The sequence below is a fragment of the Carassius carassius genome, chromosome 30 (genome assembly GCF_963082965.1).
Source record: "Carassius carassius chromosome 30, fCarCar2.1, whole genome shotgun sequence".
Lineage (NCBI taxonomy): Eukaryota > Metazoa > Chordata > Actinopteri > Cypriniformes > Cyprinidae > Carassius > Carassius carassius.
In genome coordinates, this window is record NC_081784.1 from 11,154,008 (window position 1) to 11,172,187 (window position 18,180).

An 18,180-nucleotide genomic window follows, 5' to 3' on the forward strand; every position below is an offset into this window, starting at 1 on the left:
TTGCATTCACCCCTACCACTCTGTGAAATGTGTCAAAGCCATTCTGATTACTTCTATTGGTCCTAATTAGATTTGGGCTTCATTTTATGACACATTAGCTCTTTGATGTATTAGCATGGTAGATTGAATAAGGGTTAATCCATTTTGTGCTATGCTCTTCGAAACAGGAGACCCCCTCCTGTTTCCCTTTTCGTAGTGATGCATTATATCTGAACAGATATTCTGAACACATCCTGGGAGGCATAGTAAAAAATAATTGCTATAATATTATTGATCAAAAAGCATTAACATCTGAAGTACACTACTGTTGAAAAGTTTTAGGGTCAATAAGACAATTTTTTTAAGTAATAATTTTATTCTGCAAGGATTAAAGTAACACTAAAGACATGCATAGTGTTACAAAAGATTTCTATTTCAATTAAATGTTTTAATCAAATATTTTATATTCATGAAACAATTTTTTTTTTGTGAACTTTGGTGAGCATAAGAGACTTTTTTCAAAAAAACATTAACATTAGTGTAGTAATAATAATAATACCTTGTGCTTTGCCTTTGCACAGTCTATTATGAAAGTTCTGGAAAACCAAAACAGCTGGAACGCCTTTCGCACCTCTGGAGGATTTACTGGCCTGCTCTCCATAGTTGTGGACATGGAGGGATCTCTGCTGGAAAGCCCAGCAGGACCATGGGCCTCACTGTGCCACCAGAGCCTTGTTGAGCTGCTGCTCCTCACCCTACACACCCTTGCCCTTGCTGTGCATGTGCACCCCATCAATGGCCACATTTTCCACACGACCGGAGTCTGCGAGAAGCTTGGTGATGCTCTGATGCAGCTGGGCTGTTTCCAGAGAGGGGTCCCTGTGGAAACAGACAAAGAAATCTTTGACTGCAGGACTTTCCAAGAGTTTGTGGAGGCGGTGAAGAGGCCAGAACCTCAGTTGCCACCACCTTTAGGAGACTGTGTTAATCTGCTGGGATTCCTGGAGCAATTTGCTACCGGTGTGAGCTTGGTTGCAGGTCCATCTGCAGGATTGCATGATAATAATGACGCTGGTGAGAGTCAGAGGACAGGGGAGCCATCCAACGACGATGAGGCGTTGAATCACACCAGGGCCTCAACTGTCTCATTTGTATCAACAGATTCTGGAAGGTAGTTACTCCCAATCAAATTTATAGATCTAACATTTATTTTATTTTGTTTATCTATTTATTTATTGTCTGGACAATAACATATAAATCACTCCAAAAAAAAATGTACAGCATGATAGTTATTTGATATAGATTTGCTGTTGTCTAGACCTGAAAAGTCAGAAACTGGTACCCGTTTCTGCTTTGCTTTTTCTGTCATTGTTAAACATATAATTGCTTATTCAGGGCTTACTGTGACCTCATCATTCTTCATCCTGGAGCTGTTAAGCTGATCATGACTCTTCTGCCTAGTATTTACTGTCCCAGTGACCCTTGTGTAAGTAAAACCAGTATCATTTACATATCTTCTACATAATTTGTATTTGTTGTAATGATTAAGATGCAATAATGGCTTTAGAATCATGACCCAAAACTTTTGAAAACTACTGTATGTAGAGCTGAATATGTGTTTGTTTTTGAGCATACTATATACTACAATAATTAGACATTCTTTTTTTTTAGTTGTCTGAAGAGCTGCAGCTCGCTGTGACTCATCATGTGCAGACTCTTTTGAAAACGGAAAGAGATAGACAGATCATGTGTGAGTTTGGTCTGGCGTCCACACTGCTGACTCACTGCAAACATATCCTCATTGACAATTCCCATTCATTACACCTGCCCATAGTACGGATCCTTGAGAAACTCGCATCTCAGTCCATGGATCACAAATGCCTCAGGTCAGCATAAGCAGATGCAGTCGACATGCTCATGCATTCCTCATGACAGATGTTAAATATATGATATTAAATGATAGACGAAGTGCACATGTTTTGTATGCCATAACAATAGTGTGCTTTATCTTAGGCGGTTCCTTTGTCTTGGGGATCCTCTGATGTGTAGTGGTAACAATCGGCTTTCTGTCTCCTGTGAAGAGGCCAAAAACACAAGTACAGTTCCTCTTTGTATTCACAGATTTACTTTTTGGATTACTTCCTGTTTCATGAAAACATTTAAACCTATTCTTATATCTATTGATTGAAGAGGCTGTTTAGACTTTCATAATTATCTTTTATCTATTGCAGACCAGACAAAAGACTCAATAGAGGATAACAAAAAATCCTCAAAAAAGGCAATGAAAAGAAGTTTTAGTCTACTGAAAACATCTTCAGACAGTGGGACTGTAGTTCCTCTTCATAGAATCATAAGCCTTGTCTCCATAACATCGCCACGGAGCATTCAGCCACACAAAGTCTCCATTTCCCCTTCTTTTGTGGAGTTTGACATGACAGACAGTGGCTATGGGTAAGAATATCCTCACAAATTAATCAGTTCATAGACAACAATACAGATGTGTGTCCTGTGGTTGTCAACCAGGGGCCAGGGCCCACTTGGGCCTGCAAATTTGTCATCACAGTGACCACAGTGGATGGCTTCAGATTATTTAAATAAATAACAATTAATATATAAAAATATATTAAAAAAATATATATTTTATGATATTTAAAGGGGTCATATGATGTCATATGATTTAAATCTTCCTTTCTCTCTGGAGTGTTACAAGCTCTTGGTGCATAAATAAGATCTGTAAAGTTTCAAAGACTAAAGTCTCAAATCCAAAGATATATTCTTTATAAAAGTTAAGACTCAGCCACACCCCCTCCTAAAACGGCTCATACTAACATGTCCCCACATCTCTACGTCACTATGTGGAAAGATTTGCATGACACTGCCCAGATGTTCATGCAAGGAAAGAAGGCGTACCTTTTATTCTCGTTGTAGTATTGTTGTTGCAGCTGCCATGCCGTATAGATGCTGTGTGTTTGGTTATGAAAGCGAAACTACTTTGTTTGGCCTTCCAAAAGAGGACGATATCCACTTCGTCATGCCTGGAGCAGATCCGAGCTGGTCGCTGAGTGCATCTCTAATGCATCGCGATTCTCTCTTCAATGATTCTGAATCGATTCTGAGCTTGTTTATTTTTCCCGCATATGGCACCTGTGTGCGCTAATGTTTATGTTTTAATTTATGCCATTTGGAATGCAGTACTATTAGATGCACGAAGCTCGCACACTGACAGACTTTTACGTACGCTTTGTGTTTGTTGTCCTGAAGCTAAATAGCGGCTGAGTTTAAATGCACTTGCATTTTCGAATACTTTTATGTGAAATTGATGTACACACAGTCAGTTATGTTTTCAGAGCAGGACAAAACATCTGATGTCGAAATAGATCTGTGTATGAATGCAGCCTGTTAAAGCGGCCACTTTCTATGATCTCATCAGTAATCAAACGGCATATGGCAATAATGCTCAGGAAAAAAAGAAAAATCCTCAACTATTGTCTTTAATTTTTTGGACACTTAAAGAACAGTTATTTTAAATAAGTAATTGTTTAAAAAGAAATAGCCTTAATAATAATAATAATAAAAGTTAATTTTGCACAAAATAAATTTGATATAAAATGTATATGAAAATGTAGCCATGCACAGTAATGTTGAAAACTGAGAATGTGAAGCAAAGTGATATTGAGTTGATAATGATAATCGTAATTGAACTGAATTGTGAAACCAGTGAAGATCCCTATATTTTTAAGATGGCAGTACTGACATAAAGAAAAAAACGTATAACTGCAATTTTGTTTAAGATGTAAAGTTGTAAAGATTTATTTGCACAGCAGAAGAATTTATTGGGGAAAAAATGTAGATCAAGAATCGTTTTTGAAATGGATCGTGACTCCCTTGAAGAATGGATCATGAAGTACTTGAAGATTCCCACCCCTAATAGATGTACAGGTTGTATGGCAACATTGTGATGCATCATTAATCGTAATCGAATCGAATCATGGGCCTCTGAATCGTAATCGAATAGAATCGTGAGATACCCATAGATTCCCACCCCTAAAATACATCAACTTTGCACTGTGGAATGCCGGATCGTGTTTCACAATGGACGAAGCTGAGTCCAGCCCGGGATCGTCACATGTGGTTGCCACAAACCCAATGGACGCTCCTTCTTGGAATCCACCAGCTGCGTTGTTCTCAAGCACCTCCACCTCTGCTCACTCAAGCCGGCCTCCGTTCACTCTAGGCCATGGCACACTCAAACACCTCCGTCTCTGCTCACTCAAGCCGGCCTCTACTCACTCTAGGCCATGGCACACTCAAACACCTCCGTCTCTGCTCACTCAAGCCGGCCTCCACTCACTCTAGGCCATGGCACACTCAAACACCTCCGTCTCTGCTCACTCAAGCCGGCCTCCGCTCACTCTAGGCCATGGCACACTCAAACACCTCCGTCTCTGCTCACTCAAGCCGGCCTCCGCTCACTCTAGACCATGGCACACTCAAACACCTCCGTCTCTGCTCACTCAAGCCGGCCTCCACTCACTCTAGGCCATGGCGCACTCAAACACCTCCGTCTCTGCTCACTCAAGCCGGCCTCCGCTCACTCTAGGCCATGGCACACTCAAACACCTCCGTCTCTGCTCACTCAAGCCGGCCTCCGCTCACTCTAGGCCATGGCACACTCAAACACCTCCGTCTCTGCTCGCTCAAGCCGGCCTCCGCTGACTCTAGGCCATGGCACACTCAAACACCTCCGTCTCTGCTCGCTCAAGCCGGCCTCCGCTCACTCTAGGCCATGGCACACTCGAACACCTCCGTCTCTGCTCGCTCAAGCCGGCCTCCGCTCACTCTAGGCCATGGCACACTCGAACACCTCCGTCTCTGCTCGCTCAAGCCGGCATCCGCTCACTCTAGGCCATGGCACACTCAAACACCTCCGTCTCTGCTCGCTCAAGCCGGCCTCCGCTCACTCTAGGCCATGGCACACTCAAACACCTCCGTCTCTGCTCACTCAAGCCGGCCTCCGCTCACTCTAGGCCATGGCACACTCAAACACCTCCGTCTCTGCTCACTCAAGCCGGCCTCCGCTCACTCTAGGCCATGGCACACTCGAACACCTCCGTCTCTGCTCGCTCAAGCCGGCCTCCGCTCACTCTAGGCCATGGCACACTTAAACACCTCCGTCTCTGCTCGCTCAAGCCGGCCTCCGCTCACTCTAGGCCATGGCACACTCAAACACCTCCGTCTCTGCTTGCTCAAGCCAGCCTCCGCTCACTCTAGGCCATGGCACACTCAAACACCTCCGTCTCTGCTTGCTCAAGCCGGCCTCCGCTCACTCTAGGCCACGGCACACTTAAGGCCTCCGGCCTCCGCTCACTCAAGGCCGTAGTGTGTGACGCTGTTTCATTGAGAAAGCGAAACTACTTTGTTTGGCCTTCCAAAAGAGGACACGACTAGAAACCATGTTTATATCAAGTTTATAATGGGTTTTAAGTTTATATCTCGTCGCTCCGGCCAGACAGGGCATCACAGTATGTTAAGGGCAGTAACATTTCCGTCACACACTTGAGGTATTCGGCCAATCACAACGCACTGAATAGCTGGCCAATCAGAGCACACCTCGCTTTTCAGACTGATGAGCTTTGGAAAAATCAACGCGTTTCAGAAGGCGGGGCATAAAGGAGAAACAATAATGTACAGTGTGTGGAAAATAATGTGTTTTTTAACCTTAAACCACATAAATACATTTCATTATACCAAATACACAAAATAATGTTACAACCCGAATTCCGGAAAAGTTGGGACGTTTTTTAAATTTTAATAAAATGAAATCTAAAAGACTTTCAAATCACATGAGCCAATATTTTATTCACAATAGAACATAGATAACATAGCAAATGTTTAAACTGAGAAAGTTTACAATTTTATGCACAAAATGAGCTCATTTCAATTTTGATTTCTGCTACAGGTCTCAAAATAGTTGGGACGGGGCATGTTTACCATGGTGTAGCATCTCCTTTCTTTTCAAAACAGTTTGAAGACGTCTGGGCATTGAGGCTATGAGTTGCTGGAGTTTTGCTGTTGGAATTTGGTCCCATTCTTGCCTTATATAGATTTCCAGCTGCTGAAGAGTTCGTGGTCGTCTTTGACGTATTTTTCGTTTAATGATGCGCCAAATGTTCTCTATAGGTGAAAGATCTGGACTGCAGGCAGGCCAGGTTAGCACCCGGACTCTTCTACGACGAAGCCATGCTGTTGTTATAGCTGCAGTATGTGGTTTTGCATTGTCCTGCTGAAATAAACAAGGCCTTCCCTGAAATAGACGTTGTTTGGAGGGAAGCATATGTTGCTCTAAAACCTTTATATACCTTTCAGCATTCACAGAGCCTTCCAAAACATGCAAGCTGCCCATACCGTATGCAATTATGCACCCCCATACCATCAGAGATGCTGGCTTTTGAACTGAACGCTGATAACATGCTGGAAGGTCTCCCTCCTCTTTAGCCTGGAGGACATGGCGTCCGTGATTTCCAACAAGAATGTCAAATTTGGACTCGTCTGACCATAAAACACTATTCCACTTTGAAATAGTCCATTTAAAATGAGCCTTGGCCCACAGGACACGACGGCGCTTCTGGACCATGTTCACATATGGCTTCCTTTTTGCGTGATAGAGCTTTATTTGGCATCTGCTGATGGCACGGCGGATTGTGTTTACCGACAGTGGTTTCTGAAAGTATTCCTGGGCCCATTTAGTAATGTCATTGACACAATCATGCCGATGAGTGATGCAGTGTCGTCTGAGAGCCCGAAGACCACGGGCATCCAATAAAGGTCTCCGGCCCTGTCCCTTACGCACAGAGATTTCTCCAGTTTCTCTGAATCTTTTGATGATGTTATGCACTGTAGATGATGAGATTTGCAAAGCCTTTGCAATTTGACGTTGAGGAACATTGTTTTTAAAGTTTTCCACAATTTTTTTACGCAGTCTTTCACAGATTGGAGAGCCTCTGCCCATCTTTACTTCTGAGAGACTCTGCTTCTCTAAGACAAAGCTTTTATAGCTAATCATGTTACAGACCTGATATCAATTAACTTAATTAATCACTAGATGTTCTCCCAGCTGAATCTTTTCAAAACTGCTTGCTTTTTTAGCCATTTGTTGCCCCCGTGCCAACTTTTTTGAGACCTGTAGCAGGCATTAAATTTTAAATGAGCTAATTAAGTGGATAAAAGTGTAAAATTTCTCAGTTTAAACATTTGTTACGTTATCTATGTTCTATTGTGAATAAAATATTGGCTCATGTGATTTGAAATTCCTTTAGTTTTCATTTTATTAAAATTTAAAAAACGTCCCAACTTTTCCGGAATTCGGGTTGTATTTTTAGCAACATCATGTGACCACTCTTAATATTCCAATACATTTGAGCATACATACGTTAAGTCAAGAATTTATCTGAAATCATATTTTTCATCCCCCCCAACCAATAACTATTGGCTTTATTTAACAAACTCTTCTTGAACTTCTGGGATCACAAAATGATTGTGGTTCATTTATAGTTTTTGGGACTTTTTATACAAAATACAATTATTTAACATAGCAATGAATTAAACTGACATCAATGAATTACCACATCAATGCCAAATGTAAAATTTCAATGGAAGTAAAGTTATGGATATATTAATTAAACTTTTGTAACGAAGCATTGATTATTCTGTTAAATTGCAGATAACCATTTTGTCTCCACAGATGTCTGTTTCTGCCATCCATTGCCACAGTAAAAGGTGTCAGTGCAGACTTTATCTCCACAGGAGGACTGGGCACTGGTGAGAAAATCTATAGAATTACATTAATAACCGGAGATTCAAATAGAAACCCCATCTAAAACATGCGCTATAAATACATCTCAATAATTTTGTATGAAAATTGTATATTTTAATGATTTAATAAAAGATTGGTTCCAAATGGATGTATCTGCTTCAGAAAGGTCCCATTTACCCACGTACCCCTTTATGCTTTTATAAAATATATAAAAGTGGTATGCAGGTCTTTTTTTCTTCTTACTGTATGTATCCTCCTGTGTATCACTACAGACTGCAGAGGCTTCCCTCCTTCAGCTGGCCTGTCTTTCTCCTGCTGGTTTATGATCTGTAGGTTCAGCTCAGCTTGTGAATCCCACCCTGTGCGTCTTCTCACGATAGTGCGCCACATGTCTCGTGCTGAGCAGCAGTTCAGCTGCCTCGCTGTCAGTATCTCTGCCACTGACGGCTGCATGGTGATCTCCACTGAGGAGGAACCTTATCAGTTCTTGGGTGAAAATTTTCACTTGCGGTTACATTTTATTTAAACTTGTACTAGTTTAGGCATGTTTTGTTTACAGTACTTATTTTATTCTACAGACATGATGGAGCCAGAGGAGCAGATTCCCAACACTCTACCATCCTCAGTCCGGTTTAAATGTTCCAAACAGCTGATACCAGGCCAATGGCACCATCTTTGTCTGGTTATGGCCAAAGGAATCAAGAAGAGCTGTTTAGTAACTGTTTATCTGAATGCAACAGTAATTGGAACAGCAAAGGTTGGTGCAGGGAGTTAAGGATAGTTCACAGAAAAATTTAAATTCTTTTTAATCTTTTACTCATCCTTCTTTCATGTTGTTCATGTTCTGACTTTGTATCTTCTGTGGAAAACAAAAGATGAAATTTGAAAAAAATATTCTGACTGGTCTTTTATAAATAGTGAAAGTTTGACTTAAGGGACTTTGCGAGAATGTTTGATGTTCTGTTATAAAGTATGAAGGATTTTTCCAAAAAGACGCAAGTCAGATGTGTTTGGAGTCAGTAAGATTTTTTTTTAATGTTTTTGTAGTCTCTTATGCTAAAAACAGAATTGTAAAATATTACACAAATATTTGTAATTATTTAAAGTAACTGTTTTCTATATTATTAAATTTTAAAATGAAATTTATTCCTGTGATGGAATAAAGTAATTACTCCATGCTTCAGAAATCATTCTAATATGCTGAATTGATGCTCAAGAAACATTTCTTAGTATTATTATTATTATTATTAATGTTGAAAAAAATTGCTATATATCTAAAAAGAAATTATAACATTGTCTTTACTGTCACTTTTGATCAGTTTTACAGCCTTGCTGAATAAATATATTTGTTTCTCCAAAAAAAAAAACTTACTGATCCCAAACTACCATAATAGTAGTGTAAGCATGAGAAAAGGGTCACAGAGTTTTGATAATGGATTGACAAGGCCAAGATCGGGTCCAAGGCAATGCATAACCTAAAATAATATACCCTGAATGGAATTTAAGTTGCCTTGGACAAAAGCTTTTGCCAATATATGTTATATAATATATGGAATATGTGTTAGTCAGCATTAACTGACATAATATCTTTATTTGTCTTTTTGCAGATTAAATACATTCTGCCATTTCCCGGTCAGTCTGTCTCAATGGATCCCTCTGCAGTCATTGACGTGTGTGGGATTATTGGCACTCCATCTCTATGGAAACAGCATGCGGCTCTTGTCTGGCGGGTCGGTCCTACATACTTGTTTGAGGAAGTTTTGAGTTCTGATCAAGTGGAGACTATTTATGGGCAAGGCACCAAATATATCGGCAACTACCTTGCTGTCAGTGCCCAAGGTGAGAAAGGTTGCTTCTCTCTGTCCAAAAATAGTTCTGAATTGAATAGAAATCTGTATTGACAAAAGTGCATTTGTTAATTAGGAGGTGAGACAGATGGTGTTATGTCTCAAATCAGGATAGTCTCCCCGGAGAGGATTTCCTTTGCCATAAACATGGCTGTATCCACCATCACTACAGTAGCAGATATTAGAGACGAGTACAACGAGGTAGACTGTCGCCATATAGCCAAAGAGGTGCTTTTATTTGACTTTTTTTTTTTTTTTTAATTCGTGCATTTAATTATTTTGATTGTTAAATCATGAGTTATTCATCCATTATTTTGATCACAGATGGGGATTACGTCACGTGATAATTGTACTCCTGTCTTTCTGGCTCATAACATCAGCCAGCACCTCAGTGGAACTGCTCGCACAATTGGGGCAGCCCTGGTTGGTTGTTTTGGTAAAACGTCCACTAGCTACTTCTCTAAAGTGCTTACTGTGTGACAACTGCAGCAGTTATGTTTTTGTAGTGAACTTTTAATTTGAAGCTGATTTTAAACCTTGTTTTCCAGGTGTAAGGACTTTCAAGTCATACAGTGCTGCAAGTAGCTTCCAGTATGTTGGTGGACCTGCTGCCATTCTGAGTTTGGTGGCAATGGCCTCAGATGACGGCTCCTTGTATGCTGCTATCAAAGTTCTGCTCTCTGTTTTAGAGACAAATCCTGTGATGGATCAGGAAATGAAACGGACCAATGGCTATAAGGTAGTGCTGTCAAATAAATTCAGTTAAGACTTGGAAGTATAACGAATCCAAGCTGCAGATTTGATTTGTTTTGTGTTTTCAGCTCTTGTCCTTCCTGCTGAAGATGAAGTCTAAGCTGATCAGCAGTAGAATCTTCCAGCTAATTATGGCCATAGTTGGCACAATGGAGCTGGGCATTTTCACTGTTCGCATTCCAAACATCACTGCCTTCCAGGACATCCTCTGTGACTTTGAGGTAAGCTTTAGATTGGTATGGTATGTTTCTTCATAGGTACATTATTTTATGTTCTGATGAGTTAAATGGCATTCTGAATGTTTTTAACGCTATATTAATAGAGCTGCTCAGTCATGAAGTCAATTTGTAGACTAACCCAGAAGGCTAACTTAACTTGCTTGCTGTCACTACAAAGCAAATCTGGTCATGGCTAAGTCTATATTTACTGACAGCTTTCTTCAAATACTTTGTGTTATGAAGGTTGAAAACCACTGCAAATCTAATAAGCTGGCATATAGAAATTCACTTTTAAGAGCTTTAGGAATTCTGCATGGACAGCTTTATTTTATGTTCTTGTTCTTGTTTTCTTTCAGTCATTGAATATGTGGGCTAGCATGTATAAAAATAGTGCTAACAGTACTTTCTGTATGCAAAACAAGGAAGCAAGTGTTTGTGCTTGATTAATGATGTGCAGTTAAATGAACAGATCTTTTAGTCCTTATGTAGAAACATTTTTAGCAAGGTACATTACTATTTAAAAGTTTGGGGTCTGTAAGATTTTTAGAATTTTAGTTTTTTAAAGTCAAACCTTCCTTTTGAAGTTCAGAATTATTTAATTAACAAAGTTCAAATTAACAGCATTTATTTGAAATACATCTTTTGTACATTATAAATGCCATTATTGTCAATTTCACATGTCCTTATTTTACTGCCATCCTAAAAACTCATAGGAAAATCCAGAGGGAATCCATGACTCAGATTCTATTTTCATTGCTAGTTGTTTCACAAGATTGTTTTCTTCAAGTTTCTTTTTTCTTTTTCCTGTAGGTGTGGCAGAGTGCTCCAGAAAATCTTGACATTTGTGTTTTAAATCATTTTGTTGAAATCCTGAAGTCACCGAGGTACGTTGTAGGCAACTGATGTCAGGTTGTTTTGCGAATTTTGGTTTGCAGCATAAAGAGATGTGTAACTCAAAGATCACTTCCTGTTTTTCAACCATGCAACCATGCTAGTGCTTTTTGTGATTGTGAATTTATTTCCAGTGGGAGTCAACAGAATGCTGAAGTCATGCACCGACTCAACATTATGAGCAAACTCCTGATCCTGCTGCATGATAACAATGTGACCTGCAGGAAGGTGTCCGTTATCTGCACCATCATCAGATCCCTCCTCGAGGAACATTTCAACACCACAGACATCAAGAGGCATGTCTGTTAACTTTTATAGGTTAACTTGAATAATTTGTTGCATTGTTGATTATCAAACAATTTTGGGAAAATCACCAACGCTTTAAGACATCGAATTACAAAAAATATGTCAGCCAGTGTGATTTCTTGACAGTCCTGTTTGTTCAAACAGGCTTGGACTCTTCCTAGTTCATAGTCTTTTGCCTCCGACTTTGAATGAGAAATGCACTTTCTCTTATTTGGATTTTGATGATCAATCACAAGGTACAGATTTTTGCAATAAACACACTTTTTACACACACGATTTTAGATTTTTTACTTTGCTCCAAAATCTTACATTCTGAAGGAAGCCGACTGCTTACATGCTCTTTAAACTCTTTGTGGCTCTAGGCTGGAGTCAAACTCCTGGGAGATCAGTTTGGATCAGGAACCAGTTGCTCTCTATGCTGTCTTCTCTAATCAACTCAAACAATTCAAGCATGTGAGTCAAGATTAGCAATGTAACAACACAAAGTCTTGCACGCTTTATCCTTTTTTCTATGAACCCACTGACAAATAATTTAATCTAGTGTTCTAAATATGTTGATGTTTCTTAAATGACAGTAACCATGAAGAGGTATTCTTCGCATTGGGATCCGATTGGTTCCTCCTATTCTTACAGAGCCACATCCATACTAGCACAGTGCTGCTGGTGCTCACACTGCTTACTCACTTCCTATCATATCCAAGCATCCTGGCCAAGTTTAGAGAGGGTGTGTCACCAGGAACATTAGTGGAGACCATGGAGATGCCCATCAATATCACAGGTGATTCTAGATTAAATTTCATAAGTACTATCATTGTGATGGCTATGTACAGCACTACAACCATTAAAAAAATTGAACAGCAGTTATTTTTTATTTAATTTAGATAATCTGAAGTCTCGCTCATGGTCGTTTGAATGTTTGAGCTGTATCTGCCCGGGGTTTGAAGTCCTGCAGAAGCTTCTTGTCAGCCACATCCACCTGCCTCAAGTTTATGGAGCTATCGCTGCACTGCTTCTAGGAAAATCTGATTTCCAGGTTCCTCCTGGGCAGGTAGAGGTCACATTGCCTAATTGTCTGATATGCCAAAGTGTATTTATTTGTAATGTTCAAATGACCAGTTCCCCTCTCTGCTTATGTCTTTCATGGTTTTGATTAATTATGAGAAATTTTATACTATGCATTGTCTTTTGGATGGCAGGTGGATGTTGACATGATGCTTCAGAGTTTGATTGACGGCTGCAGTGATAGATCTGAGGGCGTTCAGCTATGTACAGATGCAGCTTGTGTTCTTTTAGAGTTGATTAAGGTTGTCATTACTAAGGTAAGTGTGTCTTAATTGCTAAATGTATTGGCATGACACACATTTTTTTTATATATATATTTAAAGCATTCTGATTTTATAGCAGCTGGAATTGGGTAGAAATTTAAGCACCATGCTAAAAAAAAAGGCATTACTGGAATAGACGGACAGTTGCATGTCTGGAGGATGTAATCTTGTACATATTCTTTTAGAGGCAGTTAGCATGATTACAGTCACTTATTGGAAAAAGGTTGCATGATCCAGTTACTTAAAGGCGTTATCTGTGTCACCATAGTCATTGATGCAAGATCAGTAAAACCAGCTATTTGTATTACTCTAAAAAGCCTGTAACAGGAAGTACTGATGGCTGGGAAGTGCATTACCCGGGTAGTGTGATGCAGTTTCTCTGCCTGGTGAACAGTTTGTTTCCTCAAGATCCTCTCTGGACCTCCCCTGATTTCCTAAGTTCACTGGCCAGTGCTGTTTTCCCCTCTGAAACCCCAGAGGTGAGACTTTTGGGGACTGTACTTTTTTTTTGTGTGCAATTTAAATACATACCCAAGAGACATTTTACTGTCCCATAGTCAAGCAGTTTACAGAAGTGGTATTCTGGTTCTCATACAGAGCTCTGCAGGTGTCCAGGGTATCAAAGAAAGTGGCGAAGTGGTGGGGGAGCCCCTCTTGCTCCGTCCCTCCCACCCAGGCAGGAAGCAGGTGTGTGACTTCATCCGCATCCTCTTGATGGACAGCCTCATTAACATTCCTGTCAAAGATGGTTTTCATCCTTTAATACAACTAGTAGAGGTAAGGGATGTCAATTATTGATATTTAATAAATCAAACTGCTTTTTCACAATATTGTTGTATACATTCTATAAACGTTTTTGCTGTAGTTATTATTAATAATAATAATAATAATAATAATTACTATTATTATTATTATTATTATTATTATTGGTATTATTATTAATAATAATAATAATAATAATAATTAATATTATTATTATTATTTATTATTATTAATATTATTATTATTAATAATAATAATAATAATAATTATTATTATTATTATTATTATTATTATTATAACAAAATAATACCATAACTTATAAATACATTACAATAATTTACTTAAGTATATTATAATTTATAAATATATTATGTTTTATTTTAATACTACTAATGATAATAATTAATATTAAATATATATGCTATTATAATAAATAAACACTATAGATACGGTTCGTTTTTCAAGTGCAGTTTAATAATAAAAGGTACTGTCATATCTGAACTGTTAAATCAGGATCTGATAGTGTGTATAATATTTTTCCTCCATAAGATGCCACCCTTTGCTCAGTTTTGACAATGAGAGGCACATTACTGCTCACTGGGGGACAGTATCTAGCGGTTTATACAGTCAAGCTGGTAGCACTCTTTTGGACCGTAGTGAAGATTTTTTTCCCCCAGCATTATTTTAGCATTCTGAATGATTTGTGTTTAGTTTTCCCCGGATGGTGTCTGTCAAGAGCAGAGGCAGAGTTTTCAGACTGAACTATTGGAGTTTGTGATGGACATCATCCACATGACAGGACAGGAAGAGGGCCAGTCTACTCACGTGACCAGAGATGGTAAAATATATCAGACACCATATGAAACTTCTTTAAATTAATTTGTTGAATGTCAGAAATCGATTTTTATCTTTTTGGCCGAAATTATATTGTAAAAAATAAGCAGGGTTTGAATTTGTTTTATACCACTCACATGTCCCACTATATTCTTCCAAGATCCATCCAGGTCCAAGCAGGACGGAAAAGCTGCTGTTTTGGTTGAGAATGTGGCATTCTTCAGTAAAATGCTAGTGGGAAAACTCTACTCTGGAATGTTTGTGGTAGAGCCAGAGAATCTCCTGGTCTTCATGGCTGAACAGATAGCAATGGTGAGTTTATCTTCTTATTTATCCAATATATATGGTATTACCGTATTTTTCGGACTATAAGTTGCACCTAAGTATAAGTCGCATCACTCCAAAAATATGTCATGACGAGGAAAAAAAAGAAAAAATATTATGCTACAGGAGCACTGAACAGCATAGAGCGCCCTCTCGCGGCTGTAGACGGTAATATTTTCTCTTGGTTCATTTCTTTTGGTTCATGTTAAATTAATTTTGATAAATAAGTCGCAGGACCAGCCAAACTATGAAAAGTGCGACTTATAGTATGGAAAATACGGTATTGTTTCAAGTCTAGACAAACCTGTATTTACACTGCATGTTTGTATTGACATCAGGCACTGGAGAGAGGTCACGGTAATCGGGAAATAACAGTCAGCGTTCTTTACAAAAACCTGAACCGGGCCCTTCTTTACTTCCTGTCTCGACCCAGACAGACTCCAGCTGAGCAGGAACTCATTGTTCAAACACTTCACTTGTTACAGCAGCACTGGGATGTGATCATGGCAACATACAATGCCAATGTCCACTTCATCATCTGTCTCATGCACTGCCTCGTCCTTATCCGCTCTGGCAGGTGGGTTTCATTGTTAGTGACAGTGGGACTTTTCAGGACAGGATACAGGATACACTTTGTTGTCTTATTTCTAAGTATTAAAAAGCACAAGTCCAACATATCATTGGTTATTGTATGAAAAAAAAAATTGCATCCCTAAAATTATTAGTTTTAGACAGATGGCTAGCTAAAGAAAGAAATAAAGAACAGGTGTTAAATATATGTTAAATATATGTAATATAATTAGTATACTCCTCCTTTTAACATTCATTTTCTGAATAAGAAATCATTTTTAAAAAATGCTCTCTTCAAGTTTTCTTGAAGGGTTTGGCTGCGAAGTCCATAAAAAACCTACAAGAAACATCTGGAGGCACATTTTTCTACACAAGAACAACCGGGTGATGTCACAGACTAATGTTACAGATTCAGCAGAAGGTCTGTTTTTATTCTTTACCATCCATTTACTTTTTTGTTTTGCTCTGTTTGCCAAGCACACAATTCAAATTAAAAGCTTTGAAAATGATTGTGATCCTAGTAGTGGAGTCGGAGCTGATGCTGCTTGTGGAAAGCACCTGGAATCGAGTCATGAGGGAGCGGAGACAGGCACTAGAGGAGGCATATAAAATTGACCTCTCTGCTAAGCCGGGCAGCAAGGAGGGCCAGGTTTCTATGGGTGATGTGAGCCCTCTGTGGGAGGAGACGGCCATGAAAGCTTGGCAGGTCTTTATAGGTCAGTCTCTGCTTGTGTGTCAGCATTTGAGATTATTGTCAGCCATCTTTTTTTGTTCCTTTTGCTTTAGTTTCGGTGGTATTTGTCTGATATAAGAGGAAATTTGGAGTTGGCTATTAATAACATACTGTAGGTTGCAAAATATTTTTAACATATTTCTTTCAGACTCTCAGAAGAAAAAAGCGAATAATGGTCACCAGAAGAGGGCAGGACTTCTCAGCAGTGCGTTGCAGTCTGTTCAGAAGAGGTTTGGGAAGGATCCAGTCTGCACTCCTGAGGTAGGACAATCAAGTTTAGATTTAACACACGTTTTCTGTTATATTCCAGTTCCTTGATGCAATGCATGTCCAGAACCGCTTTACTGAATGTACCCTATGAATGATATTATAGATAGACAGGAAGTGATTGGTTTAGTCATTGAGAATTCATACACCGGTGCCCTCACACAATCCCAATTTCACAGCAACCGGAAGTCGTCACCTACCCCGTGGCACTGTCTCAATCCTGTCTCTAAATCGGTTTGGATTATTACAGCTGAGTACACCTCAGTGGGCAATGTAATTGATATTTGTTCATTTTTTTTCCATGGGAACAATCACTAGAACATTGCATTTGCTGTTGAAGGTTAAAGACGCTGTTATTGTTGTTTTTTCCCCCCGAAACGCGGCCCACATCATTAGTTCCCACCGCTGAAGACGTCGCCATCTGGAAAAGGATGCAAAGAGATATTACTCAGGCACAAGGGCATGAAATTGCTGTTTCTTTGCAACTGCTGTTATCTCTGTCTCCGCCTCAGAAACAGGAGGGCGGTAATTATAGTCAGTCCCGAACCGATGAAAACATTCATTTTGTGTTACTCTGTATTATATCAGCTTATGACAGCCTATCAGCTGTCTTGATGAACTGTCCTCCTCAAAAACGTGCTGCTTGAAATTAGCTGAGAATTTTGTGGATTTTGAATTTCTCCTGGAAACTAGTCATCATAAATGCCTGAGGTTACACACAATCATCAGATCATACTTTAGTTCTTATAAGGTTTGATAGAAAGTTAACTTTAGCTCATGTAAGAAAATTCAATTGAGCAAGATTAAACTGAATGATAAGATGTTATTTGCTCAACTAATAGTCATTGTAAGTTTTGGTCCAAATGCAGAAAATGCCATGCAACACTCAGAACTATTTTGAATATGAAACTTTTTTCCTTAGCTATTTTAAGAAAATGTAAATAATGTCCAGCAAGATAAGACTTTAGAATGGGATTTTACTTTTTTTTTTTTTAAGTTCGTATTTTTATTTGAAATGTAAATAATTCATATATTACACATTTTGTCCCTTTTTTTGTGAAGTCATATTTATATGGGCCTTGCAATATACTGTAGTGTAAACTTCTAATTTCAGTTGATAGTAATGTGAAAAATAATAAGGAATATTAGTTTTACCTATCTCATTTCTTTCTGCATAGGGGAAAATCTAAGTAAAAAGAAAAATGTACAAATAAATTGGGGGAAAAAAAATATTTTTAATTGATGAGGTTGACCATAGTTATTTCTATTAGTTAAGTTGGCTTGAAAAATCCAACTTACTGAAATCCATTTTAAACAACTTCTTCTTCTGAGACCAAAATTTAAATTGTACCTCCTCCTAGACATTTAAAGCTACAATCACCAAACTCAGGTCAGACCTTCAGACTTATTAGACTCCCTACTGAAAAAAAACCCGCTAAAACCAGCCTAAGCTTATAAGTCTCCCTTAGCTAGTATTTAACAGGTTTTTTTTTTTACTGAGTCAACTGGTTTTAGCTGGATTAGCATAGAAAAATGCTAACAACATGCTAGTAACTTG

At 38.9% G+C, this 18,180-nt stretch overlaps 1 protein-coding gene across 1 annotated transcript in view; it reads left to right on the forward strand.

The window, feature by feature from the left end:
* Positions 1-18,180, forward strand: part of LOC132110616 (WD repeat- and FYVE domain-containing protein 4-like) — a 66,358-nt gene that overhangs the window by 27,987 nt on the left and 20,191 nt on the right. Inside the window, exons 12-39 of the mRNA XM_059517355.1 lie at positions 561-1,150; positions 1,375-1,465; positions 1,651-1,865; positions 1,993-2,075; positions 2,211-2,430; positions 7,721-7,797; positions 8,065-8,283; positions 8,371-8,549; positions 9,400-9,631; positions 9,716-9,867; positions 9,964-10,075; positions 10,188-10,378; positions 10,461-10,613; positions 11,421-11,494; positions 11,636-11,797; positions 11,952-12,043; positions 12,170-12,260; positions 12,383-12,585; positions 12,689-12,855; positions 13,004-13,126; positions 13,450-13,611; positions 13,730-13,909; positions 14,606-14,732; positions 14,889-15,040; positions 15,391-15,629; positions 15,922-16,043; positions 16,144-16,338; positions 16,504-16,616. Coding sequence (XP_059373338.1) covers positions 561-1,150; positions 1,375-1,465; positions 1,651-1,865; positions 1,993-2,075; positions 2,211-2,430; positions 7,721-7,797; positions 8,065-8,283; positions 8,371-8,549; positions 9,400-9,631; positions 9,716-9,867; positions 9,964-10,075; positions 10,188-10,378; positions 10,461-10,613; positions 11,421-11,494; positions 11,636-11,797; positions 11,952-12,043; positions 12,170-12,260; positions 12,383-12,585; positions 12,689-12,855; positions 13,004-13,126; positions 13,450-13,611; positions 13,730-13,909; positions 14,606-14,732; positions 14,889-15,040; positions 15,391-15,629; positions 15,922-16,043; positions 16,144-16,338; positions 16,504-16,616 — 4,716 coding nt within the window. The remainder of the gene's footprint in view (positions 1-560; positions 1,151-1,374; positions 1,466-1,650; positions 1,866-1,992; positions 2,076-2,210; positions 2,431-7,720; positions 7,798-8,064; positions 8,284-8,370; positions 8,550-9,399; positions 9,632-9,715; positions 9,868-9,963; positions 10,076-10,187; positions 10,379-10,460; positions 10,614-11,420; positions 11,495-11,635; positions 11,798-11,951; positions 12,044-12,169; positions 12,261-12,382; positions 12,586-12,688; positions 12,856-13,003; positions 13,127-13,449; positions 13,612-13,729; positions 13,910-14,605; positions 14,733-14,888; positions 15,041-15,390; positions 15,630-15,921; positions 16,044-16,143; positions 16,339-16,503; positions 16,617-18,180) is intronic.